Source organism: Hemicordylus capensis, chromosome 2 (genome assembly GCF_027244095.1).
Source record: "Hemicordylus capensis ecotype Gifberg chromosome 2, rHemCap1.1.pri, whole genome shotgun sequence".
Lineage (NCBI taxonomy): Eukaryota > Metazoa > Chordata > Lepidosauria > Squamata > Cordylidae > Hemicordylus > Hemicordylus capensis.
The window spans coordinates 63429434-63451563 of record NC_069658.1 but is presented as its reverse complement, the minus strand read 5'-3'; the positions used below and the strand labels follow the sequence as shown (position 1 = coordinate 63451563).

The 22130-nt window shown below is 44.3% G+C and overlaps 1 protein-coding gene across 6 annotated transcripts in view; it reads right to left on the bottom strand.

The window, feature by feature from the left end:
• Positions 1–22130, bottom strand: part of FAM81B (family with sequence similarity 81 member B) — a 55372-nt gene that overhangs the window by 5956 nt on the left and 27286 nt on the right. For all 6 annotated transcript variants that reach the window (XM_053295918.1, XM_053295919.1, XM_053295920.1 and 3 more), the window contains 3 exons: positions 20084–20213; positions 13047–13153; positions 355–490 (listed from right to left, as the gene is read on the bottom strand). In XM_053295918.1, the coding sequence (XP_053151893.1) occupies positions 355–490; positions 13047–13153; positions 20084–20213 (373 nt within the window). The remainder of the gene's footprint in view (positions 1–354; positions 491–13046; positions 13154–20083; positions 20214–22130) is intronic.

Below are 22130 nucleotides of genomic sequence, written 5' to 3'. Positions count from 1 at the left end.
GTAACATTTTTATATTGACAGTAATAAGCTGAATTCAAGGACTAAAAATATTAATATGGAATATCCATTTCCGTTAATAAAATCTGGCCACCTTCTCTGCTGAATTTTTACAAAAATCTTTTCTCCTGTGATCATCCTTCCTCTTGGTTTCCCTTATATCATTCTCAAGCATTCTATTTGCCTGATTTCCCCCTCTTATATAAATGTGTTCACTTGAAGTGAACACAAAACATTAAGTTATATAATTTCATTTTGTTGGAAGATTTTCTATTACTATAGTGAGGGTTGAATATTAGCAAGTTAGGTAGGTCCATAATTCTTTGCACTAACTTTAATAGTTAGAAATATTCTTACCAGCCTGCCCTTCATTGCGCCAATAAGCTGGTTTGTGAGGTAGATTTGCTCCTGTTCAGACCTCCTCACCTCACATTCTGTCCACTTTCGTTGGTTTTGAATTTGATCCTTGAGGTCATTTAAAAGACCATTTATCCTAATATTTAAAGACAAATGCTTTTTAACTATAAAAGGACATTACTGCAGTATGAAAATTGTACCAATTATATCTACTGGCAGCTACAAAACTATCTTAAGTAACACTTCAAAGTGGCTGTAGTATTAAGCTGTATGTCAAACTGGCTTTTTAATGCTGTCCTGTTTAATTACCACTAAATTGAAACTATTGCTCAGCCAATAACATCAATGAAGTAAATGTGGTTACCACACAATTGTGCTAGATACCAGCCCTATTCAGACATTATAAAAAAAAGACACAGTACACGATTGCAACATTAAAAGTGGATCCGGCAGCCCCACCTGTGCCTCATTAACCCCGTCACTGAGCTCTTCCCTGTTACAGTGGCGTTCTTCTGATCAGGCACATGCCATAACTATAATGGGTGTTTCTGTGACCAGTAGCCTGGATTGGTGATCCAGTAGATATTGTATATTTGGACTTTCACAAAGCTTTTGACAATGTCCCTCACCAAAGACTCCTGAACAAATTTAGCAACCAAGGGATAGGAGGAGAGGTCCCCTCATAGACTGGTAACTGGCAGAGGAACTGAAAGTAGGAATACATGGACAATCTCCATTCGCAGTGGAAGGATGTGCAAAGCGGAGTTCCACAAAGAACTGTAGTGGGACCAGTGTATTTTAACCTTGTTCATAAATGATCTGGAGTTAGGGGTGAGCACAGTGAGATGGCCAAGTTTGCTGATGACACTAAATTATTCAGGGTGGTAAAAAAAAAAGTATTGCAAAGAGTTCCAAAAAGATCTCTCCTACCTAGGCAAATGGGCTTTAAAATAGCAAATGAAGTTCAATGTAAGTAAGTATAAAGTGATGCACATTGAGGCAAAAAATCCAAACTGCACACAGTACGCTGATGGAGTCTGAGCTGGCATCTACTGGGCAGGAAAATAATCCTGGGGTCATGGTTAGCAACCAAAATAATCAATGGCCAGGAGCAACTCCCAAATGAGGAAAAACTACAACATTTGGACCTTTTTTTGTTTAGAAATAAGAAGGGGAAGGGGGGACATGAGTGAATAAAAGTATGCAAGGAGTGGGCCGCGTAGAGAAATATACGTTTCCCCTCCTTAGAATAGTAGAGCCCTGGGTCATCTGTTGAAACTAAATGCTGGGAGATTCAAGATATTTAAAAGGAAGTACTTCTTTACACAGTGTGTAGTTAAACCATGGAATTAGCTGCCACTGAATATACTGATGGTCACCAATCTAAATGATTTTAAAAGGGGATTGGACCAATTCATGGAGGATAGGACTATTGGCAACTAGCCTTGGTAGCTGTATATTTTCATGAGCATCAGAGGTGGCATGCCCCTGAAACTTCAAGTGCTAGGGAGCATCAACAGGAGGGGGTGGTTGCCCTATTTTCCCCACTTGCAGGCTTCTTATATCCATTTGGTTGGCCACTGCATGAAGCAGAATACTGGACTGGATTGGCTGTTAGCCTTGGATCCAGCAGAGCCTTTTTTATGTTCTTTTCTTATGTTCTTAACAGTTCACAAGGCAGTTTATGTAGCAAAGCCCTCACTGAGGAGGAAATGAAGTTCTGGGGCCTTGAAGGGAAGGTGAATCATGGATCTCTTAGTTGAGTGAGCGCCCACATGTGGTCCATCTCGTTTGCTGTCTTAGGCCATTCTACTTAGTCAGTTCCCTCCCACCCACCCCACCGACTGGGGCTCCACTGACAGAAGGTGGGCTCTCAAATCCCTCATAGGATCTAGCCACAAATCCAGCCAAGTCCATGGAAGCAGTAGCTAATGATACATCTGTCTCTTGTTTAAAACTAGCTATGAGTATGTTTCATGCTCCTTGCTTCCACCTCCACACCTTCCCCACTACCGTCACAAATGAAGTTCTGACATGTAGGCATAGTTGAAAACAATCTTGGAAATGCAAATGAGACACCTTGACATTAAAGGGAGCTAGAAGGCATTAGTCAGATGTAGGAGTCTGTGTGCAAGCATACATTTGAAAAGTGAGCAATAATTGGTGATTCACGGCCATGTTTTACTGTTAACTGAATTTTTGTGGTTGACCTGAACTTAAATTATGTTGCTAAATTTTGGTTTGCAGTTTTTCTTTGACGATTTCTCCTACACATAGCTAAGAAACTGGCAGAAAAATGAGGAACCCTGGAGCAGCTTTAGTATGGAGTGAAAAGTTGCGATAGAAAAAATGGTGGGGCCAAATAATAGACATACCTCCATAGTGGTTTGGGGCCCACTCCAGTTAAGGCACAGTGATCTCCTTGTCAAGTCTGCCTTTCTACAATTTGAGCTTTAACTGAGGGTTAATATTCTCCTCCATACACATGCCCCAAACCCAGCGACAGCTTTCAAGACACGTATGCGAAGGCTAGCCCTGCTACTACTGCTTTTGGTCACACTTCCCTATATCAGGCAGCAGCGATATAGGAAGGTGCTGAAAGGCATCTCACACTGCACAGGAGGAGGCAATGGTAAATCCCTCTTGTATTCTACCAAAGAAAACCACATGCCTCTGTGGTCACCAGGAGTCGATACCGACTCGAGGGCACAACTTTACTTTACCTGGAGTCTATATGGCTCATGACATGGCTGCTGCTGGAAGAGAAGGAACATTCTAGGGCCTGTGTGTTAATATCTACTTAACTCCTAGACACAGCCTTAGAAGTTGACCTAGGACTGAGTTCTATTTTCAACCTAGTCCACTCTGTAGTACCCCTTCTAACAACTGTCATTGACTTAAAACCAGAAGCAAAGTGACAGCTTGCACATTACCATATTGTGCCATGTTTAATGTCTTGTGTTCCTGACTACATTTTTACTCTGAGCATAAACAGGCATCAGCTCTAGCCTTATAGTGTACTTTTCTTGGTATTTCAATTGTCTCCCCCCGCCCCTCAACTCGCTGCTTCTCACCTTCCCCCAAATTTTGTTCATTATTAAAACTTGGTTCTTTCCATATTCCACCCCACCATTCCCATTTATTTGTTTCATGATATAAATGTACTAGTCTCACAATTCGTCACATTGCTTTGGTAAGAGACATTGTAAAAATCAATGCACTATTAGTAAGAAAATAGCTTGACAGATAGTAAGTAATGTATTAGTGAAGCCTTGATTACATCATGTGTACTGTTGTCCATGATGTAGCAGCCTAAGAACTTGAGGAGGAAAAATACCCTTGTACGTCCCATATCAAGGCTACAGCATTAAATGTTACAGTAACAAGGAAAAACAATGCAGTCCTTGCTTTGCCTTTTAATATGAGAAGTAACATGTGTTTTGAGAGAGCAAGAACATTTCTATAGCTTCATTCTCCAGTTCAGAGTCTCATGGAATCATAGTTACATCTTTCTGCATAAAATCTGGATCCTGGGGAGCACACTCTCCTCTCTCCATGAGGTTAAAAACAAATAAAGAATGGTTGTGATGTCCAAATAAACTAATTTTGGTTTATTGTAACCAACTTCCTTGAAATAAACTGAGATCTGAAACCACTTCAGATCTTGTATTCAATCTTGGTTCATTTTAAGCAATTTGGTTAGAATAGACCAAGATTGGTCAGTTTGGACATCACAGACAATCTTTGTTTGATTTTAAAAAAATTAATTGGCAGTAGAAATGGTTTAGGCTAGTGGTTCCCAAACTGGGAGCCTCCAGATGTTGCGCTCCCAGTTTGGGAACCACTGGTTTAGGCCAACGATATGTAAGAGAACACTTTCTCCTGCAAGAGCCCCACTGCTTATTAAGGTCATCTGGAGAAGTTTATTTATTTATCATATTTTTATACTGCCTGATATGTAAATCTCAAGTGGTGTACAAATTTAAATATTAAAAGCCACGAGTTAAAACACAACAAAAACAATTAAAAACAAATTATTAAAATTCTAATTAAAAGCTTGCAAGAACAGGAAAGTCTTGAGGTCTTCCTGAAAACAAACAGAGAAGGAGATGCTCTTATTTTAACAGGGAGCATATTCCAAAGCCCTGGGGCAGCCACAGAGAAAGCCCGGTCCTGAGTCGCCACCAGACGAGCTGGTGGCAACCATAACCAGATCTCACCAGAAGACCGTAACAGGTGGGAGGATTCATGACAAAGGAGGCGCTCTCTTAAATAGCCTGGACCCAAGCCATTAAGGGTTTTATAGGTAATAACCAGCACTTTGTATCTCACCCAGAAACATATCGGCAACCAGTGTAGTTCTTTCAAAACCAGTGTTATATGGTCCCTTTGTGTTATCCCAGAGACCAATCTGGCTGCCACACTCTGTACCAATTGTCGTTTCCAGACTATGTACAAAGGCAGTCCCACGTAGAGCGCATTACAGTAGTCAAGTTTGGAGGTTACCAGCATATATACCACAGTTTTAAAGTCATTCACCTCTAGAAATGGATGTAGCTGATGTATCAGCCGAAGCTGACAAAAAGCATTACTGGCTACCGCCTCAACCTGAGAAATCAGGGAGAGCTTGGGGTCCAGAAGCACTCCCAAACTACATACCTGATCTTTCAGGGGGAGTGTAACCCCATCCAGAACAGGCAGATCTAAACAATTTCTCGTGACCCGCCTCCCCACCCCAGTCAGTACTTCCATCTTATTTGGATTCAACTTCAATACGTTATCTCTCATCCAGCCCATTACCACCTCCAAGCAGGCATTTAGGGAAGATATGCCATTTCCTAATGAGATCGGTATGGAGAAGTAAATCTGGATGTCATCAGCTTATTGATAACATCCAGCACCAAACCTCCTGATGATCTCTCCCAGCAGTTTCATGTAGATGTCAAAGAGCACTGGAGACAGTATGGAGCCTTGTGGAACTCCATACTTCGGTTCTCACTTTTCAAAGTAACAGTCTAACACTGACACCATCTGGAATCTACCAGAGAGGTAGGAGCAGAACCACTGTAAAACAGTGCCACCCAATCCCACTTCCATCAGGCGGTCCAGAAGGATACCATGGTTGATGGTATTGAAAGCCGCAGAGAGATCCAAAAGGATCAGCAGAATCACACTCCCTCTGTTGATAGCCAGTTGGAGATCATCTATCAGGCTGACCAAGGCAGTCTCAACACCATAGCCCACACAAAATCCAGTTTGAAAAGGGTCTAGATAATCTGCATCATCCAAAACTGCCTGGAGCTGAGAGGCCACCACCCACTCAATCTAACCATGGAAGGTTAGAAACAGGTCTGTAATTAGCTAACTCTGAGGGATCCAATGCAAAAGTGGTCTAATAAGCTTCCTTAAGACAAGGAGGCATCCTGCCCTCCCTCAGAGAAGCATTTATCAATCAATCATCTTTATTCGGTCCATTGACCAGCAAAGAGAAGCATTTATAATATTTACCAGACCCTCTTTGATAATATAATTATCAGAGAAGATAAGCCAAGTTGGGCAAAGGTCAAGAGGACAGGTTGTAAGACACTCAGTCCCAAGAAGTTCACCTGCAGTTGCTGGTGGCTTGTCTGGCAGCAGTTTGGGCCTTCTCTGTAACTGGCCTTAGGCTTTGGAATGCATTCTGAGCTGTAATAAGAGGATTTAATTGGTTTTGTTTGCTTTTGTTGTAAACATCCATGAGATTTTATAATTTGGTGATATAAAAATCCATGTAAGGAATTCTGCTGAGGCTCATGTGGTAAGACAGATAACACACTCTTGAGGCCTGGGGATGTCGCACAGAACTAAAGGTTGCATACCTGTAACTTTGGTTCTTCTAGTAGTCATCTGTCCTTTTACACAAATGGGCTATGCGCCTGCGCAGAGACCTCATCGGAACCTAACAAGTTCAATTCTCCTGCTTTGGGCAGGAACCCCACCCCCAGCCACTATATGCAGCTGCGCCACTCCACATCCCCTCAGTCACCGAGTCAAGCTTCAGCAGACCCCGCAGGGAGGATGGTGTTGGAAGTGAAGGACTTTGCGCTGTCTCATATCTCAGTGACAGAGGGGGACAGACTAGTGAGTCAGAGGGCTAGAGAGGTCAAGACATTGGTTATCCCTTCTCTACTGCTCTGACACTATCCCTTTGGTATGTAGATTGCTACTCTTAGGGATTTCCTTCGTTCCTGCCTGCCACTTCCTCTTCCCTTCTCTTCCCTTCCTTCTCCCTTGCAACATGCAAGCTCCTTTCTCCCTGCACCATGTGTGCAGAGATGCAGAATCCATCTGCATCCAGCTAGATAGATGGATTAGAGATCCTATCTCCTCACTTTCCTATCTAGAATGGAGTTCTCTAATAAATACTCCTGATATTGATTTGAAACTATGAACTGGCTCCAAGTTATTTTACTCTCAGCATACACATCTGCCTAACCAAATTCTGCTGTTTTGTGCCTCTGTGCACTCTGCTATAATGAAAAAGGGGGTTCTCTTACCAGAGAGAATTCCCAACATATGGGAAGGTGAGTAAAAGGACAGACAACCACTAGAAGAACCAAGGTTACAGGCAAGCAACCTGTAGTTCTTCAACGTGTTCTCTGTCTTTTACACAAATGGGCACATAACAAGTTAGCACCCAAAGAGGAAGGACGAACAGAAGCAATATATAATCTGCCAGAAGTATTTATTTCAGAAACAAGTACATCAACTGAAAATTGACTGCAGGACACTCCTGCCGAATACAGCATCATTCCATGCCTGGGCATCAATAGCATAATGATGGATAAATGAGTGGGGTGAAGCCCAGGTAACTGCCTGGCAGATAGCATCCAATGGGGCTGCACGATCAAAGGCGACAGAGGCCGCTACGGACGTAACTGAGTGCGCCTTAATGGTTGCAGGGAACTGCTTATGAGCCAACTGACAGCAAAGCTCCATTGTTGAGACTATCCATCTAGACATGGATTGAGCAGACACTTGGAGGCCTTTACATGGCCCATCATAAAGAACAAACAGGGAAGGAGTTTTCCTCCACTAAGTGTTCTATATTCTATGAACATAGAAGGATAATGCCCTTCTAACGTCCAAACAATGCAACCTTTACACCGCATCCAAGGAAGGGTTCTGAAAAAACACAGGTAAAGTGAGTGGTGACCAACGGTGAAACATAGAGACTACTTTAGGAAGAAATTGGACATCTGGCCTGAGCACAACCTTGTCCTTGTGGAACTGAAGGTATGGCGGATCAACCCTCAGGGCCCGCAACTCACTCACCCTCCTAGTGGAGGTAACAGCCACCAGAAAGGCAACCTTCCAAGTCAGAAGATGGGGCTCAATTGAAGCCAAAGGGGGGCTGTAGCAAACTGGCCAAAACCACAGACAGATCCCAGGCTGGTGACATGACAGGATCATCTAGAAAAACATGGGACAAACCCTTCAGGAAACTCTTAACCATCGGGTCTTTAAACCACAAAGCCTGGGTTGTCAGGGAATGTGCCACAATGGTAGCCAAATGTACCTTAAGGGGAAAGCTTTAAACCAGATTCCTTAAGGGACAGCAGTTATATACAAATATCTTGTACAGAAGGATTAAATGCATCAAACTCATGCAAAGAAGCAAACGAACAGAAACGAGTCCACTTGTGATCACACAACTTCAGCGTGGACTGCTTTCTGGCTGTGACCAAAACTTCCTTGAGTCTCAGTAGGAAATTGGCAGGACCTTCCAGGCTGTAAGATGAAGAGGCTGAACATCCAGGTGGAGCACCCATTCCCCCTCCTGTGACAGCAGGTCCGGAAAAGCGGGAAGGCGCACCCAATCCACTGCCAGCTGCCTCGGGGCCAGAAACCAGGGCCTCCTGGGCTACCATGGGACTATCAGGATGGCTCTGGCCTGATCCACCCTCAGTTTGTGCAACACCTTCAGAATGAGAGGAAATGGGGAAGACATGTACAGTAGAGGGCCCATCCAAGATAGGACGAAGGCATCACCTAGAGAGCCCTCGCCTTCCCCTCCCCTGGAGCAATAGAGGACACATTGAGCATTGTCCCGGGAAGCAAAAAGATCCAGAGCTGGGACTCTCCATTTTACAAATATGTCATTGAAAACACAATGGTCCAAGGCCCACTCATGGGAGACCACCACCATCCTGCTCAAGGTGTCTGCTTGGACATTCAGGGAACCTTGTATATAGACCACCTGAGGTGACACCGCATGTGCCATGCACCAATGCTAAAAGTCCAGAGGCAGGAACAGAAGGCTCCTTGAAGATGTGCCGCCCTGTCAATTGACGTAGGCCTTTACCATCATATTGTCCGTTTGGATCGTCACTGAGCAACCCACAATGACAGGCAATAACCCTTTGAGAGCATTGAATATGGCCAATAACTTTGAATAGTTGATGTTCCGGGTCCGCTCCCTGGGGGACCAGTGTCCGATCAGGTGAAACTCTTCCAGGTGAGCTCCCCAACTGAGCTCCAACATATCAGTCGTAATCACCCACTGGGATTGGGGAGCCTGGAAGGGGGCACTGACATTTAGATATCGAAACTTGGCCCACCATGCTGCAGTCGCCCACACCCAGCGAAGGGGCATGCGCTCCAAACGGCCCAGATCCCGAAGGGGATCAAATACATCCAAGAACCACCTTTGAATAATGCACATTCAAAGACATGCTTGAGGCAGCATGTAAGTGGTGGCTGCCATATGCCCCGATAGGCGCTGTACCGAGCGCATAGTTTGTGGGCCTCCAGCCAAGAAAGCGATGGCCAGCCTCCTGAGAGTACATATGCAGGGATCCGGAAGGAAGACCTTTTCCAAGGTTGTATCGAATATCAGCCCTATGAACTGTATCCTGTGAGTCAGTTCCAACTGAGACTTCTTGAAATTGATTTGGAAACCCAGAACCTGCAGAGTATCCATGACCATCTCGAGGGCATCCAGGACCACCTGTCTGGTGCTCGCCAGGCACCAATCGTCCAATTATAGCAGTACATGCAACCCTCGCTCCTGCAGGAAAACCACCACTGGGGCCAGACATTTTGTAAAAACCCTCGGCACCACTGTGAGACTAAACGGCAAGGCTTTGAATTGATAGGGGATCCCCCCGATTTGGAAGCACAGGAAGCGTTGATGCTGAGGACGTATCGAGATGTGGTAATACATGTCCTTCAAGTCCAGGACGATCATCCACATACCCTTTTCTATGATGGTCATAATGGTCGGTACCAACAGCATCCAGAATCGTTTGTACACCAGGTGCCTGTTCAGGGCCCTGCGGTCCTGGATAGGATGCCGACCTCCATCCGGTTTCGGCACAATAAAGTACCAGGAATAAAAAATGGGACTCTCTGGATTGGTGACTCTCTCGATCGCATCCTTTGACAGAAGAGCGGTGACCACCTGGTCCAACTCGAGTGCATGGAGTAGTTACAAACTGGACATGGGCGGAGTCCTGCAGAACCTGAGGGCATAGCCCAAACGTATGATCATGAGGACCCACTGGTCCATAGTCACTCTGTCCCAGCTTGCCGAAAATGGAGCCAGGCAAGTCCAGCCAGGCAAGCAGGAGCTAGGCAAGCCCGAGTCATTGCTTCTTTTGGAAAGTGCTCAGGCACTGTTTCTGAAATGCAGGCTTACTAGGCTGGAGGCCCGACTTGTATCTCAACTGGAACTCATTGCCATGAAAGGAACGTTTGGTTAGAGATTGCTGTTGAGAAGGGGTCTTCTGTGGTTGATATGGGGACCACCTAGAAGTTTTCTGTGTTTTGATGGTCGCGGGTGAATATGACATGGATCGTGCAGTGCTCCTCAGCTTCTGAACCTTTTGGAGTGTGTCGTCCGCCTGCTCCACAAAGAGGCTAGAGTCTTCAAGGGGCAGGTTCTTGACCCTAGCACAGGCCTTGTAGTTCAGTCCAGACAAAAACAGCCTAGCATGTCATCTGAGTGCCACGGATGTGGCCATCACTTTGGCTGTGCACTCCACCGAGTGCCTAGTTGAGTAGAGCTCCTGTTTGGCTACGTGAATAGCCTCACAGAGGAATGCCTTAGCTGGATCCCGCTTGTCCTGTGGCAGGAGGTCAAAAAATGGGTCCACTTTTCCCCACAGAAAGTGGTTATGGTGGGCGTTATAGGCCGGATAGTTGGCCACTGTTAAGTGGAGAGCTGAGGCCAAGTAAAGCCTTCTCCTGAAGGAGGCCAATTTTCTGCCCTCCTTGTCACTTGGTGCCGACTGGCTGTGACGCCTGGTCCTTTGCAGAGACGCCTCTACGATGATCGAATTAGGGGTGGGATGATTCTTTAGGAAGGCTGTATCATCCTGTAGTTGCATCCTATAAAAATTCTCCAAGCGCCTATTAGGCTGAGAAAGAGTCACCAGATTTTTCCAATGACCCTGCATGACCCCCAACAATGCAGAGTTGAGGGGTAAAGCGGCAGGTACCTTGGCCTCCGCATCAATAAGGCTGAACAATGGGTCCAGTTCCCCTTTCTGTTGCATACCAAGGCTCATGCCTACGGCCAAAGCCATGTGTCCCACATACGTGGAGTATTATTTAAGGTCCTCTGACGGGGAAATGGGCTTTGAGTCCGACTATATGTTGAGCAGGGACAACCCTCAGGAAACACCTTCAGATTCCTGAGAGCTAGCATCGCTCTCCTACTCTGACTCAAGAGGAGCCAAAGAATCCTGGGCCAAGGGCATCGAACCCGTAGGGGAGCCCAGTTTGCTTCCCGGGTCATCCGGTACCAAAGCGGGAAGCTCTGCTGGCAGTTCCTAGACAGCCAAAGCAGCCTGTTGTAGCACAAATGCTGAAGAGGGTGGGTCATGTCACTTCGTTTGATCCCGAGGGGAGCGTTGCAATGAGTGGGAATGTGGCCTCCCTTCTGAGTGCAAGGGTGGCTCACACCAAGCCCGCACAGTTCCAGGGTTCCCATACGCGGGACCTTCTGGGTAATGAGGGCCTAACGTAGTCTGAATAGTCCGATCGATAGTCCATTTGATATCAACCACATGACCCAAAGTCCTGGCGCCAAGCGTCATAAGAAGGCTCAACCCCACCCAAGGGAGAACAGCGCTCCAATGCACGGTACCAATCTGAATATGCGGGCTCACAACGGTCCCAGGCCTGATCATATCTGTAATCAGAGGAGCACTCTTCCAAGTCCCAACGGGCACTTCGGTCCCTAACAGGGGCGTGCTCCTGTTGCTTCCGAGGTGCTGAATGACGCCTAGGCAGCCATGATGCGTCTTCTGCAGGCTTGGCTGGGGAATAGGCCTCTTCTTCCAAGGAAGTGTACCCAGGCTCATCCAATGCCACCGAGAGTTCTCTACCCAAGCGAGCCTGATCAGGTGTCCATTCCAACAAATTCTCAGCCAAAGGTGAGCTAGGCCAAACTGAAACCGAGAACTTCAGTGTAGGATGATCCAAATCCACTTTAGGCTTCTTGGTCGCTGGGGCTTCTGATGCAGGAACCAATGCAGCCTTCTTATTCTTTGGTATAGGAGGAAGGTGTTGACCCGCCAGCAAATCACGAGACAACTTCAACTTCTTCTTCCTTTTTGGTATCAACACCAAGGGAATCGGGGAAGATTTTTGTACCATGGGTGCAGAACGCTTAGGGAGGTCTTCCAAGTGCACTGGCTCACTCAAAGCCGTCGAAGGATTAGCACTAGGAGGTGCTGAAACTGGTATCGGGGCCGGGTTTTCGGCCTCCACGGGAGCAGATACCAAATGCTCTGACTGCACCAATGAAGCCATTTTAACAGATCGCTTCAGTGTTCTGAAGAACGGAGAGCCAGATCCCACAGGGCTGCGCGCAGGCGAGAAGCCCTATTTTTGCGAACCTGCTTCATAAATTTCTGACAATGAAGACAGGTCTTGACAATGTAGGATTCCCCCAGGCACAGGAGACACTTGGTATGAGTATCGGGGGAAGGGATCTTCGATCCGCAACGAACACATTTTTTGAAGTTTGTCATGCCCGGCATAAACGCCGTAGGCCGGCCAGCCACCACACTCTGTCCCAGCTGGGATTGGAGCTCCAAAGAAGGGGGAAACCTGCAAAAAACAAAACTCCAAGAAAAAAACGCTACTACATGAAAGAAAGAAAGAAAGAAAGAAAGAAAGAAAGAAAGAAAGAAAGAAAGAAAGAAAGAAAGAAAGAAAGAAAATCGAAAAAGCAGGACGAAAAAACAAGGGGATAAATAGATCCTACTCGTTGTCGAGCTGCAGACTCCACAATGCTTACTGAAGCGCGGACAATGAAAGACTGAGGGGATGAGGAGTGGCGCAGCCGCATATAGCGGCTGTGGGCGGGGTTCCCGCCCAAAGCAGGAGAATTGAGCTTGTTAGGTTCCAGTGAGGTCTCTGCAAAGGCACATAGCCCATTTGTGTAGAAGACAGAGACCACGTCGAAGAACCAAGGTTTCTGTGGCTTTGTGCACCATCTGAACTGAACCTATGGCAATTAGCTTTGCAACTTACATAATCATATTTCAAATATTTCTCTTGTTCTTTTCTTCTCAGTCATCTGTCAGTATTCCCCAGTGCATGTAAATTAATGGCTCTGTTTTGCTGTCTCATGCCAACTCCCTCAGTCCAAAGTAATCCACCAGGCACATTAATAGAATTAAAAAGCATCCATCACCTACTTGAGATCCAGGAGCTGCAATTCATGGTGCTGATCCCCTTGCACTGCCTTTAAATGTGAGTTTTGGTCTGAGTTTGCAGTCTCTATCTTGCCTAATAGCTGCATTACCTAATGAGAATTCAACAGGGAACAGTCTTTATGAGGCAGAACTCCAGCACTTACATTAAATACACATTATTGCTACAGTAACGATGGGGAAAGCCGGAATTTTAGACAGGACAATTCTAAAGAGCTTTTCTCAGAATTAATTTCACTGAATAATAAAGGCTTTCTATAAATTTAGGCAAAAGTAATTATTAGTACCCAGCATTCCTTGGATATAATTTTGCAGCACAGACTGCCTCTGAAATCAGCAGATTCAGTAGAATTCTCTTAGGTGCAATTATGACTAACAGGTTGAAGGCACAATGTAATTTGTCCCAAATACATTGTGCTCCCAACATTTTAGTCACAACTGTACCTAAGAGAATCCAACTGAATCCACTAGATTTTAGAGGCAGTCTGTACTGCAAAATTATATCCAAGGAATGCTGGGTACATTGAGTACTCGGGCCAGACTGCTGTCTGGCTCACTTGTTTGCGAAGGGCGTTTCCAATGGTACTTCTAGATTCCACTTCTGCAATATGGCTGGGCCTAGTGGTGGTGGTGGAGGAGGAGGTGGCCATTGTTTTTAAAACAGATGCCACTTTTCAAGTTCTCAGAGCAGTTCACATAGCAAAAGGAATGGGAAGATGGATCCCCAACCTAAAAAGAAAAGGAAGGGTAATACCAGCTCCAGCCACTGGAAAGGAAGCTATGCTGAGTTGAATAGGGATAGTCACTATCCCCCTGATAAGATGACACCCACTACTTTAAAAGGTGCTTCTTTGCTCCTGCAGTGAGCAGGAGTTAGGGCAGTGATTCCCAACCAGGGTTCCTCCAGATGTTTCTGGACTACAACTCCCAGCATCCCCAGCCACAATAAATTGTAGCTGGGATGATGGGAGTTGTAGCCCAGCAACATCTGGAGGAACCCTGGTTGGGAACCACTGAGTTAGGAACTGGATCTCATGTGGAAATGGCAAGATTAGTTAAAGGTTGTGGGTTGGATTACCTGGTGGGTAATCCAAAACCACAGGTGGCAGCCTTTAGGGCAATGGGCTGGGACAGGCCACAATACTGAACTTTGTGGCCCAGATGGAGGCTTCTGCCATGTACGATTGTGAAGAGAGTCAAAAGTCCCTGTGAGTGCTGAGGAAAGTATGTTTCTCTTATCTACTGTCAAACTGATGGCAGAGCTGAGGTTATCCAACCTAATAATGCCATTGAAATTCAATATCTGGCACACCTCCCAATATGCAAATATATTCTAAGGTAATCTAAAAATGACATGCTGACCATTACAACTATGCATGAGGAATCACAGATGTGAATATAGCGGCCAGATGAACTTAAAAATCCCAAATTTTGTGATATTTGTTCACCTGCATTGCAATGTTCTGGAGGGAAAGGATTACATTCAACATGTCATTTAAGAGATTAGTAATTTGTGCTATCAGTCAATCATGGAGCAAAGAAGCCTGATGTCGAAGCCTGATGTCAACATATGTCGAAGGAAAAGGAGCAACACCCAGTTGCCTAGGCAATGAATTGCCTTTCCCAGCTCTCACGCTACAACTCCCAAGAGGCAGTGCAAGAATACATATGCAGAAAAAAAATGAGCCAATGTAGAACTCTATTTAAAAAATCAAAAGCTTATAATGATGCTCATAATTGGAGACTCAATTATGATTCAAGCCAGAATGCTTCAACCATCACTCATTCAGACTCAGGCAGGGCTGAGCCTGTTGTAGGATGACCATCTATGAGCTGATACTGCCAAAGCTTTGTGGGACATTTTAGCTGTAGCTCACGACTATGATCAGAAATGACTATAGTCATTTTAGTGTGTGAAAGAATATTTCCTAAAGTATCACTATAATCACTAGAGTGCAATTTGAATAATGTGGAGAAGAATTTTCCAATGTTTTTTTAAAAAAACTGAATGAGTATAAAATATACTCATGCTCATGTACCTAAGAGCTGCTCAGCAGTGGAACAGTCTGCCTTATGCAGTGGTGGCGTCTCCTTCACTGGAAGTTTTCAGACAGAGGTTGGACAGCCATCTGTCAGGGTTGCTGTAGCAGCTTCCTGCACTGAACCCATGGTGGGGGAGGGGGGTGGACTAGAAAATCTCCAAGGTCCTAACTCTAGAATTCTAAGGTTCTGTGCCTTTCTTTGGAGCTGATGCTCTGCCAATTTTGAGTCCTTAAAAGAGCTGTACTCTACATACTTGACATAGTACATGAATATTTATGTGTGGGACGCATCTCTGAGCACAAATAGTAGAGTGAGAAGAAGCCCTAAAATTCGAAGAAGATTGTATTAAGAGTACATCTCTGCATTACCCAAGGGACCCTTTCTTTGGGTGAGGTGCCCACATCCTCTCACCCAGAGAATACTCCTCGGGGGGCGGGAGGCCTCCTAGTAGTGGGTGATTTGATTGTTAGGGGGAATAGAGAGATGGGTTTGTGATCTGCATGTAGACTGCACAGTGACTTGCCTGCCTGGTGCAAAGGTTGCAGATGTCATGCAGCATAGGCTGTTAGGCTGTATTGTAGAGGAGTCAGCTGTCATGGTGCACATCAGCACCAGCAATGTTGGGAGATGCAGTCAGGAGAACCTGGAAGCACTGTTTAGGCTGCTAGGAAGCATATTGAAGTCCAGGACCCCCAGGGTAGCATTTGCTGAATTGCTACCCGTTCCACATACAGTGCCAGCAAGCCAGACTGAGGGGTCTCAATGTGTGGATAAGATGCTGGTGCCGGGAGGAGGGGTTTAGATTTGTTAGGCACTGGGATACATTTTGGGGCAAGCAAAACCTATACAAACAGGATGGGCTGCACTTGAAACAAGATGGAACCAGACTGCTGGTGCTTAAAATCAAAAAGATCACAGAGCAGCTTTTAAAATCACTCCTAGGGGGTTGCCAACAGGAACAGGGTGGTATCTGGCTCGGCAAGCAAAATCCCCTAAGGTGTGAGGGTGCAAATGTTTCTGATAAAGCAGAAAGGGACAGAGTAGAACCAGTAGCAGAGCAGATGGACAGCTGCCAGCTGGTCAAAAAGGTCAAATGACAATAAGGGAGACAGCACACGCCAGCGCCAGGTAAGAGATTTGGAGTATAAGTGTTTATATATCAATGCCAGAAGCCTCTGAGTCAAGAAGGGTGAGCTGGAGTGCTTGGTTGCTAGTGAAACCATAGAAACAGTGGGCATAATGGAAACCTGGTGGAAAGTTGAGAACCAGTGGGGCACTGCTGTACCTGGGTACAAACTTTATGGAAAGGACAGGCAGGGGAGGAATGGGGGTGGAGTAGCACTGTATATTTTAAAAGGGATATAATCCAACAAGCTAGAAAACCAAAGAGGACCAGAGTCCTCCACAGAATCATTATGTGTTACAATACGAGGACTGAAAGGAAATGTGTTACTAGGGATGTGCTATCGCCCTCTGGATCAAAACCTTGTGATTAACCTGGAGCTGGAGAAGCAAATAAGAGAGGCATCAAAGAGAGAGCGAGAGAACTGTAATAATGGGTGACTTCAATTACCCTCACATAGACTGGGCAAATTCACATGCAGGTATTGACAGAAAGGCCAAATTTCTAGAAATGCTAAATAACTGTGCCTTAGAACAGTTGGTCACAGAACCAGAGAGAAGGCAACCTTGGACTTAATCCTGTGTGGTACCCAGGACCTGGTGTGAGATGCCAGAGATGTAGAACCATTGGGAAATAGTGAACATAGCATGATCCAATTCAGCTTATATGTGAGTGAAGTATTGCCAGGGAAGTCCAACACAAATACGTTTGACTTCAGAAGAGTAAACTTCTCAAAAATGAGGGGACTGGTAAAAAGGAAGTCCTATTTTCAAAAATGTATCCAGGGGGGATCCGGGAAACTACAAGCCGGTTAGTTTAACTTCTGTGCTTGGTAAATTGATGGAAAGCATACGTAAGGACAAAATTGTTAAACTTATAGGCCTTGCTAAACAGGCCTTGCTGGAGGGCTTCTGCAGCATAGCTTTTGCAGGGACAAGTCTTGTCTCACTAACCTTTTGGAATTCTTTGAGAGTTTCAATAGGCATGTGGATAAAGGTGATCTGGTTGACATAGTATACTTGGACTTCCAAAAAGCTTTTGACAAAGTTCCCGACCAAAGGCTTTTGAGTAAACATAGCAGTTATGGGATAAGGGGACAGGTTCATGATTGGTAACTGGTTGAAGGACAGGAAACAGAGGGTGGGAATAAACTGACAGTTTTCACAATGGAGGAAAGTAAGAAGTGGGATCCCCCTGGAATCTGTACTGGGACCAGTGCTTTTGTTCATAATTGATCTAGAGGTTGGGGTAAGTGGCAAAGTGGCCAAATTTGCAGATTACACTTAACTATTTAGAGTAGTGAAATCCAAAACAGATTGTGAGGAACTCCAAAAGGATATCTCCAAACTGGGGGAGTGGGCGACACAGGGGTATAGCTATAATTAAGCAGATGGGTTCAAAGAACCCGGGCCCTTCAGCTCCACCCTGCCCTATGTTCTTCATTATATCCCTCACACTGAGGGGCCGCTGGGGAGAGGGGTGAACACAGGCCCCCTCTCCCTAGCTATGCCCCTGGGATGACAAAATGGCAAATATGGTTCAATGTAAGTAAGTGTAAAGTGATGCATATTGGGGCCAAAAGAAGCCCAACTTTACATTTACGCTGATGGGGTCTGAGCTGTCAGTGACTGACCAAGAGAGAGATGGGGTTGTGGTAGATAGCTCATTGAAAGCGTTGACTCAGTACGCAGCAACTGTGAAAAGGGAAAACTCCATGCTTGGGATCATTAGGAAGGGGATTGAAAATAGTGATGCTAATATTATACTGCCCTTATACAAATCTATGGTGCTGCCATATTTGGGTAGTGCTTGCAGTTCTGGTCACCATATCTTAAGACGGACATTGTAGAACAGGAAAAGGTGCAGAAGAGGGCAACCAAGATGATCAGAGGCCTGGAGCACCTTCCTTAGGAAGCAAGGTTAAAACATCTGGAGCTTTTAAGTTTGGAAAAGAGACGACTATGGGGAGACATGATGGAGGTTTATAAAATTATGCATGGAGTAGGGAAAGTGGACAGAGAAATATTTCTCCCTCTCACACTACACTAGAACCAGGGGTCATCCCATGAAACTGAAGGACATGAAATTTAGGACCAACTAATGGAAGTACTTTTTCAAAGAGCATAATTAATCTATGGAATTCTCTGCCACGGGAAGTAGTGATGGCCACTAGCTTGGATGGCTTTAAAAGGGGCTTAGGCAAATTATTGGAGGATAGGTCTATCAGTTGCTACTAGTCTGATGGCTATAGGCCACATCCAGCCTCAGAGGCAAGATGCCTCTAAATACCAGTTGCAGGGGAACAACCGCAGAAGAGAGGGCATACCCCCACCTCTTGCCTGTGGGCTTCTCAGAGGCATCTGGTGGGCCACTGTGTGAAACAGGATGCTGGACTAGATAGGCCTCAGGCCTGATCCAGCAGGGCTCTTCTTATGAACTTCTTGAACTTTCTCAATGCTGTATTATGCAATTGGGTGTCTCCTTGAGAAACGCAGATATCTTGTCTGCCACAACAGGCCTGGGAACTATCTGAGCAGCTTGCACAACCTGCAAGCACCCATAATTATCCCTGACAATGATGTAGCTGGAGAGTGTCTGAAGCATCCAAATACATGCTGGCAGGCAGCACCTCTTCAAACCCCCTAAATACAACAACGATTACTCCAAATATTTATAAACTACTTTTCAACAAAAGTTCCCAAAGTGGGGTGTGTGTGTGTGTATAAAATAAATTAAAATAAAATGGCTCCCTGCCCCCAAGGGCTCACAATCTAAAAAAAAACACACCCACAAAAACATAAGTAAACACCAGCAATAGCCACTGGAGGGCTACTGTACTGGGGATGGATAGGGTCAGTTGCTCTCCCCCTGCTAAATAAATAGAATCACCACTTTTAAAAGGTGCCTCTTTGCTCAGTTCTCATGGGATTGTGTGGCTATGTCCTAAGATTAAACTACATGTGCCATACATCTTCACAGTAGCAATGCCACACTGTATATGGCAAAGTGATCACATTTTATGCCCCCTCATGTCAAAAACTCCCTCAACATGGAAAACTAGGAGGCCAAGAAGAAAGCTGTGAGAGAGCCCTTCACTTGATGTGGTAACTTTTCATGTGCAGGGGGGATTTAAAAATGCTACTCCACACTTGCAGTCTGAAGTGGTAAGTCTACGGAGGTCTGTGCTACTATGTGATGATTTCTGGAGTATAGCACAGCTATGCATTGTGTGTGTGTGTGTGTGTGTGTGTGTGTGTGTGTGTGATTTGTTCTGCATAAAAAACCACCTTTCTAATTAAGGGGACTTTACCCCTCACTTTTATCCCATTTAATGTCTCTGTATGAAAGATTTGGCTTTGTTTTTACATAGTTTGGTATCTTGTTTCACATGATTCTGACATATTCTACTTTCCATTTATTGTAGAAGAAGTGTCTTCTCTCAGGAATAAACTTAGAGAGGCAAAACCAATAGTGCACCTCATATGAATTCAGTAAAATGGCAATAAGCAATGTAAGAAATTAATTCAGGCCCACCATACCCCAACATGGCATTGCATCCCATATATAGGTACTGTGACCATTCTGGATCCTTGCTCTATGAGAGTACCACTACATCTCCCACCCCCACCACTGAAATGCAAAAAAGAGTTATTCTGTCTATGCCTTCTATTAACATCAGTCAGCAGTTCTGAATAGAATGAGGAACTGAGGTAACATCTGACACCACAGTCTCTGGCTTAGATTTCTATAGCAGAGCCAACTAAATCAGTTTTGACTACTAGTACATGAACGGATGCATGGAATCAGCAAACAAACTTGGGTAGACAATAACAAGTTTTCCTTCATATCTACTCACCTTCATCTCTACATTATTAGAATAATTTTCCAAGGTAGACTGGATGGCATGAATTTCTCTCTCTTGTTTTTGGATCTCATGCCTGATGATATTTGTATCTCCTGAGAGTTTTGCAATGCTGGCATCACATCTAGAAATTAATATTGATGACAAAACACAAACTAATGTTAACACCCCCTGAATTCAATCAGTCTCATGTATTCCCATCACCATCTCTCATCTGGAATGGGAGATGGCGCATAACTCAACCTAGAAACTTTCCTTTCCAAGTAATGAGCACACACTTGCAGCTTTCATTTATCATCTGCTTTCGATCTGGTAGACAGAGACCAATTGTGCCATAAAACTAGCTGCAATTAACATTGACAAGAGGCTGCTATGGCTCATCTGGAGTCTTCACGAAAAAAACATATGCAGAGAAATGGGTTACATGGTGCCCTGATAGAAACCATCCACATCAATAGAGGGGTAAAACAGGGGTGTATTTTGGCTCCCATATATATGTTAATGATGTCACCAGGATGTCATCCCCCCCCCCCTCTCTCTCTCTCTGCTCCTTCTGTTGACCATGGTATCCTTGAGTGTCTCCCAAGAATTAGGGGTTTAGCCCTGACTACCAATAGCCTACCAACACAAGTAGGCTATCACAAGAACGTGATACTGGGTGACTATTGTTCATCTCCTTGGCCAATGGCTTATGGGCTTCTGCACGGTTCAGTCTTGTCTCTCAAGCTGTTGAACATCTATACATGATAGTGTATGTGAAATGCTTTGGACACTCACTCTAACATACTATATAAATAGTATTTAACCATTAATTAACCTATCACCTTGTGTCCCTTTCTTTCAGTTAGAGGTTTCAAGAAATGTCTAGTTCAAGCCTAAATATTAGTTTCAATGAGGTGGAATAGCATTTGGGTTTGAAAACCTGTAGGAAATTATTGGCTCACTTTCTAGACAGTCCTGTGAAATGCACGCTTCTGTGATCTGGGTCCATGGGATCACCAGAGAGAAAAGGATGTGTATGAACCATTTCCATTTTAAATGGTAAATGGTGTGCATGAGCCATTGTACATTTTCATATGCATTAAAGTAGAAATGTTTTTGTAGGCCCTCCTGTGCCTGAAAGCTATGATCTGTGAACTAGTCCTTCAGTTTGCATTAATGAACTATTGCTTTTGAATGCTCAAATGGCAAGTTCCTCATTGATAACCATCACCAGTTATTTTATTTTAAAAAAAATGTTTCTACTGGTGATTTTTCTGCATTGCAAATTAGGCTAGCTCAACATTTTCTATAAGTGAAAGCTAGTAGCAAGCCAAGCAATATGCAAAAAGTGCTTAAATTAGTGGTATAAATCATTTTGTTGTACTCCAGCTTAACCTAAGAGCAATTATTCACACACTCGCGCCATTATAAATTGACTGTTAAATACAGCTACTAAAGCCAGCCATGCAGCCACAATATCAGAAATTTGTGTTGAGCTTAAAGATTTGGCATATTTTCTTTTAAAGAGAGAAAGAAAATGGCCTCCAACTTAGTTATTTTATTTTTATGTTTAATATCATAATGTATTTATTTATATTTATAGTATAGTTATAAATAAATAAACAAATAAATAAATTTATAATATAGTTTATATTATATTTATTGTATAAAATAATTCCAGGAATTAAAACAAAGCTAACAATCTGTATTCTTGCATACTCTGTGTATAGGAAAGTGCCTTGTTTTTAATTGTTCATCCCTGTAGCTCCTAATTCCCTGTTTTGTGCCAATCTCAGAACAAGAAAACAATTTTTTGGACACTATAACATTGTTGAAATGGGTCTCCAATGCTGCCTACGTCTTCAGTAATTACAGGAAGCCCTTGTTATTCGTGCGGTTCCGTTCTCACCTACAATTGTGAATATGGAAACTGCAAATAATTAAAATGAAACTTTCATTTAATGAAAATGAAACCTAATGAAAACTGCAAATAATGAAATAATGCGGAAACTGCAAATAATTAAAACGAAACTTTCTCTATGGGAATATCTGGGGGTTA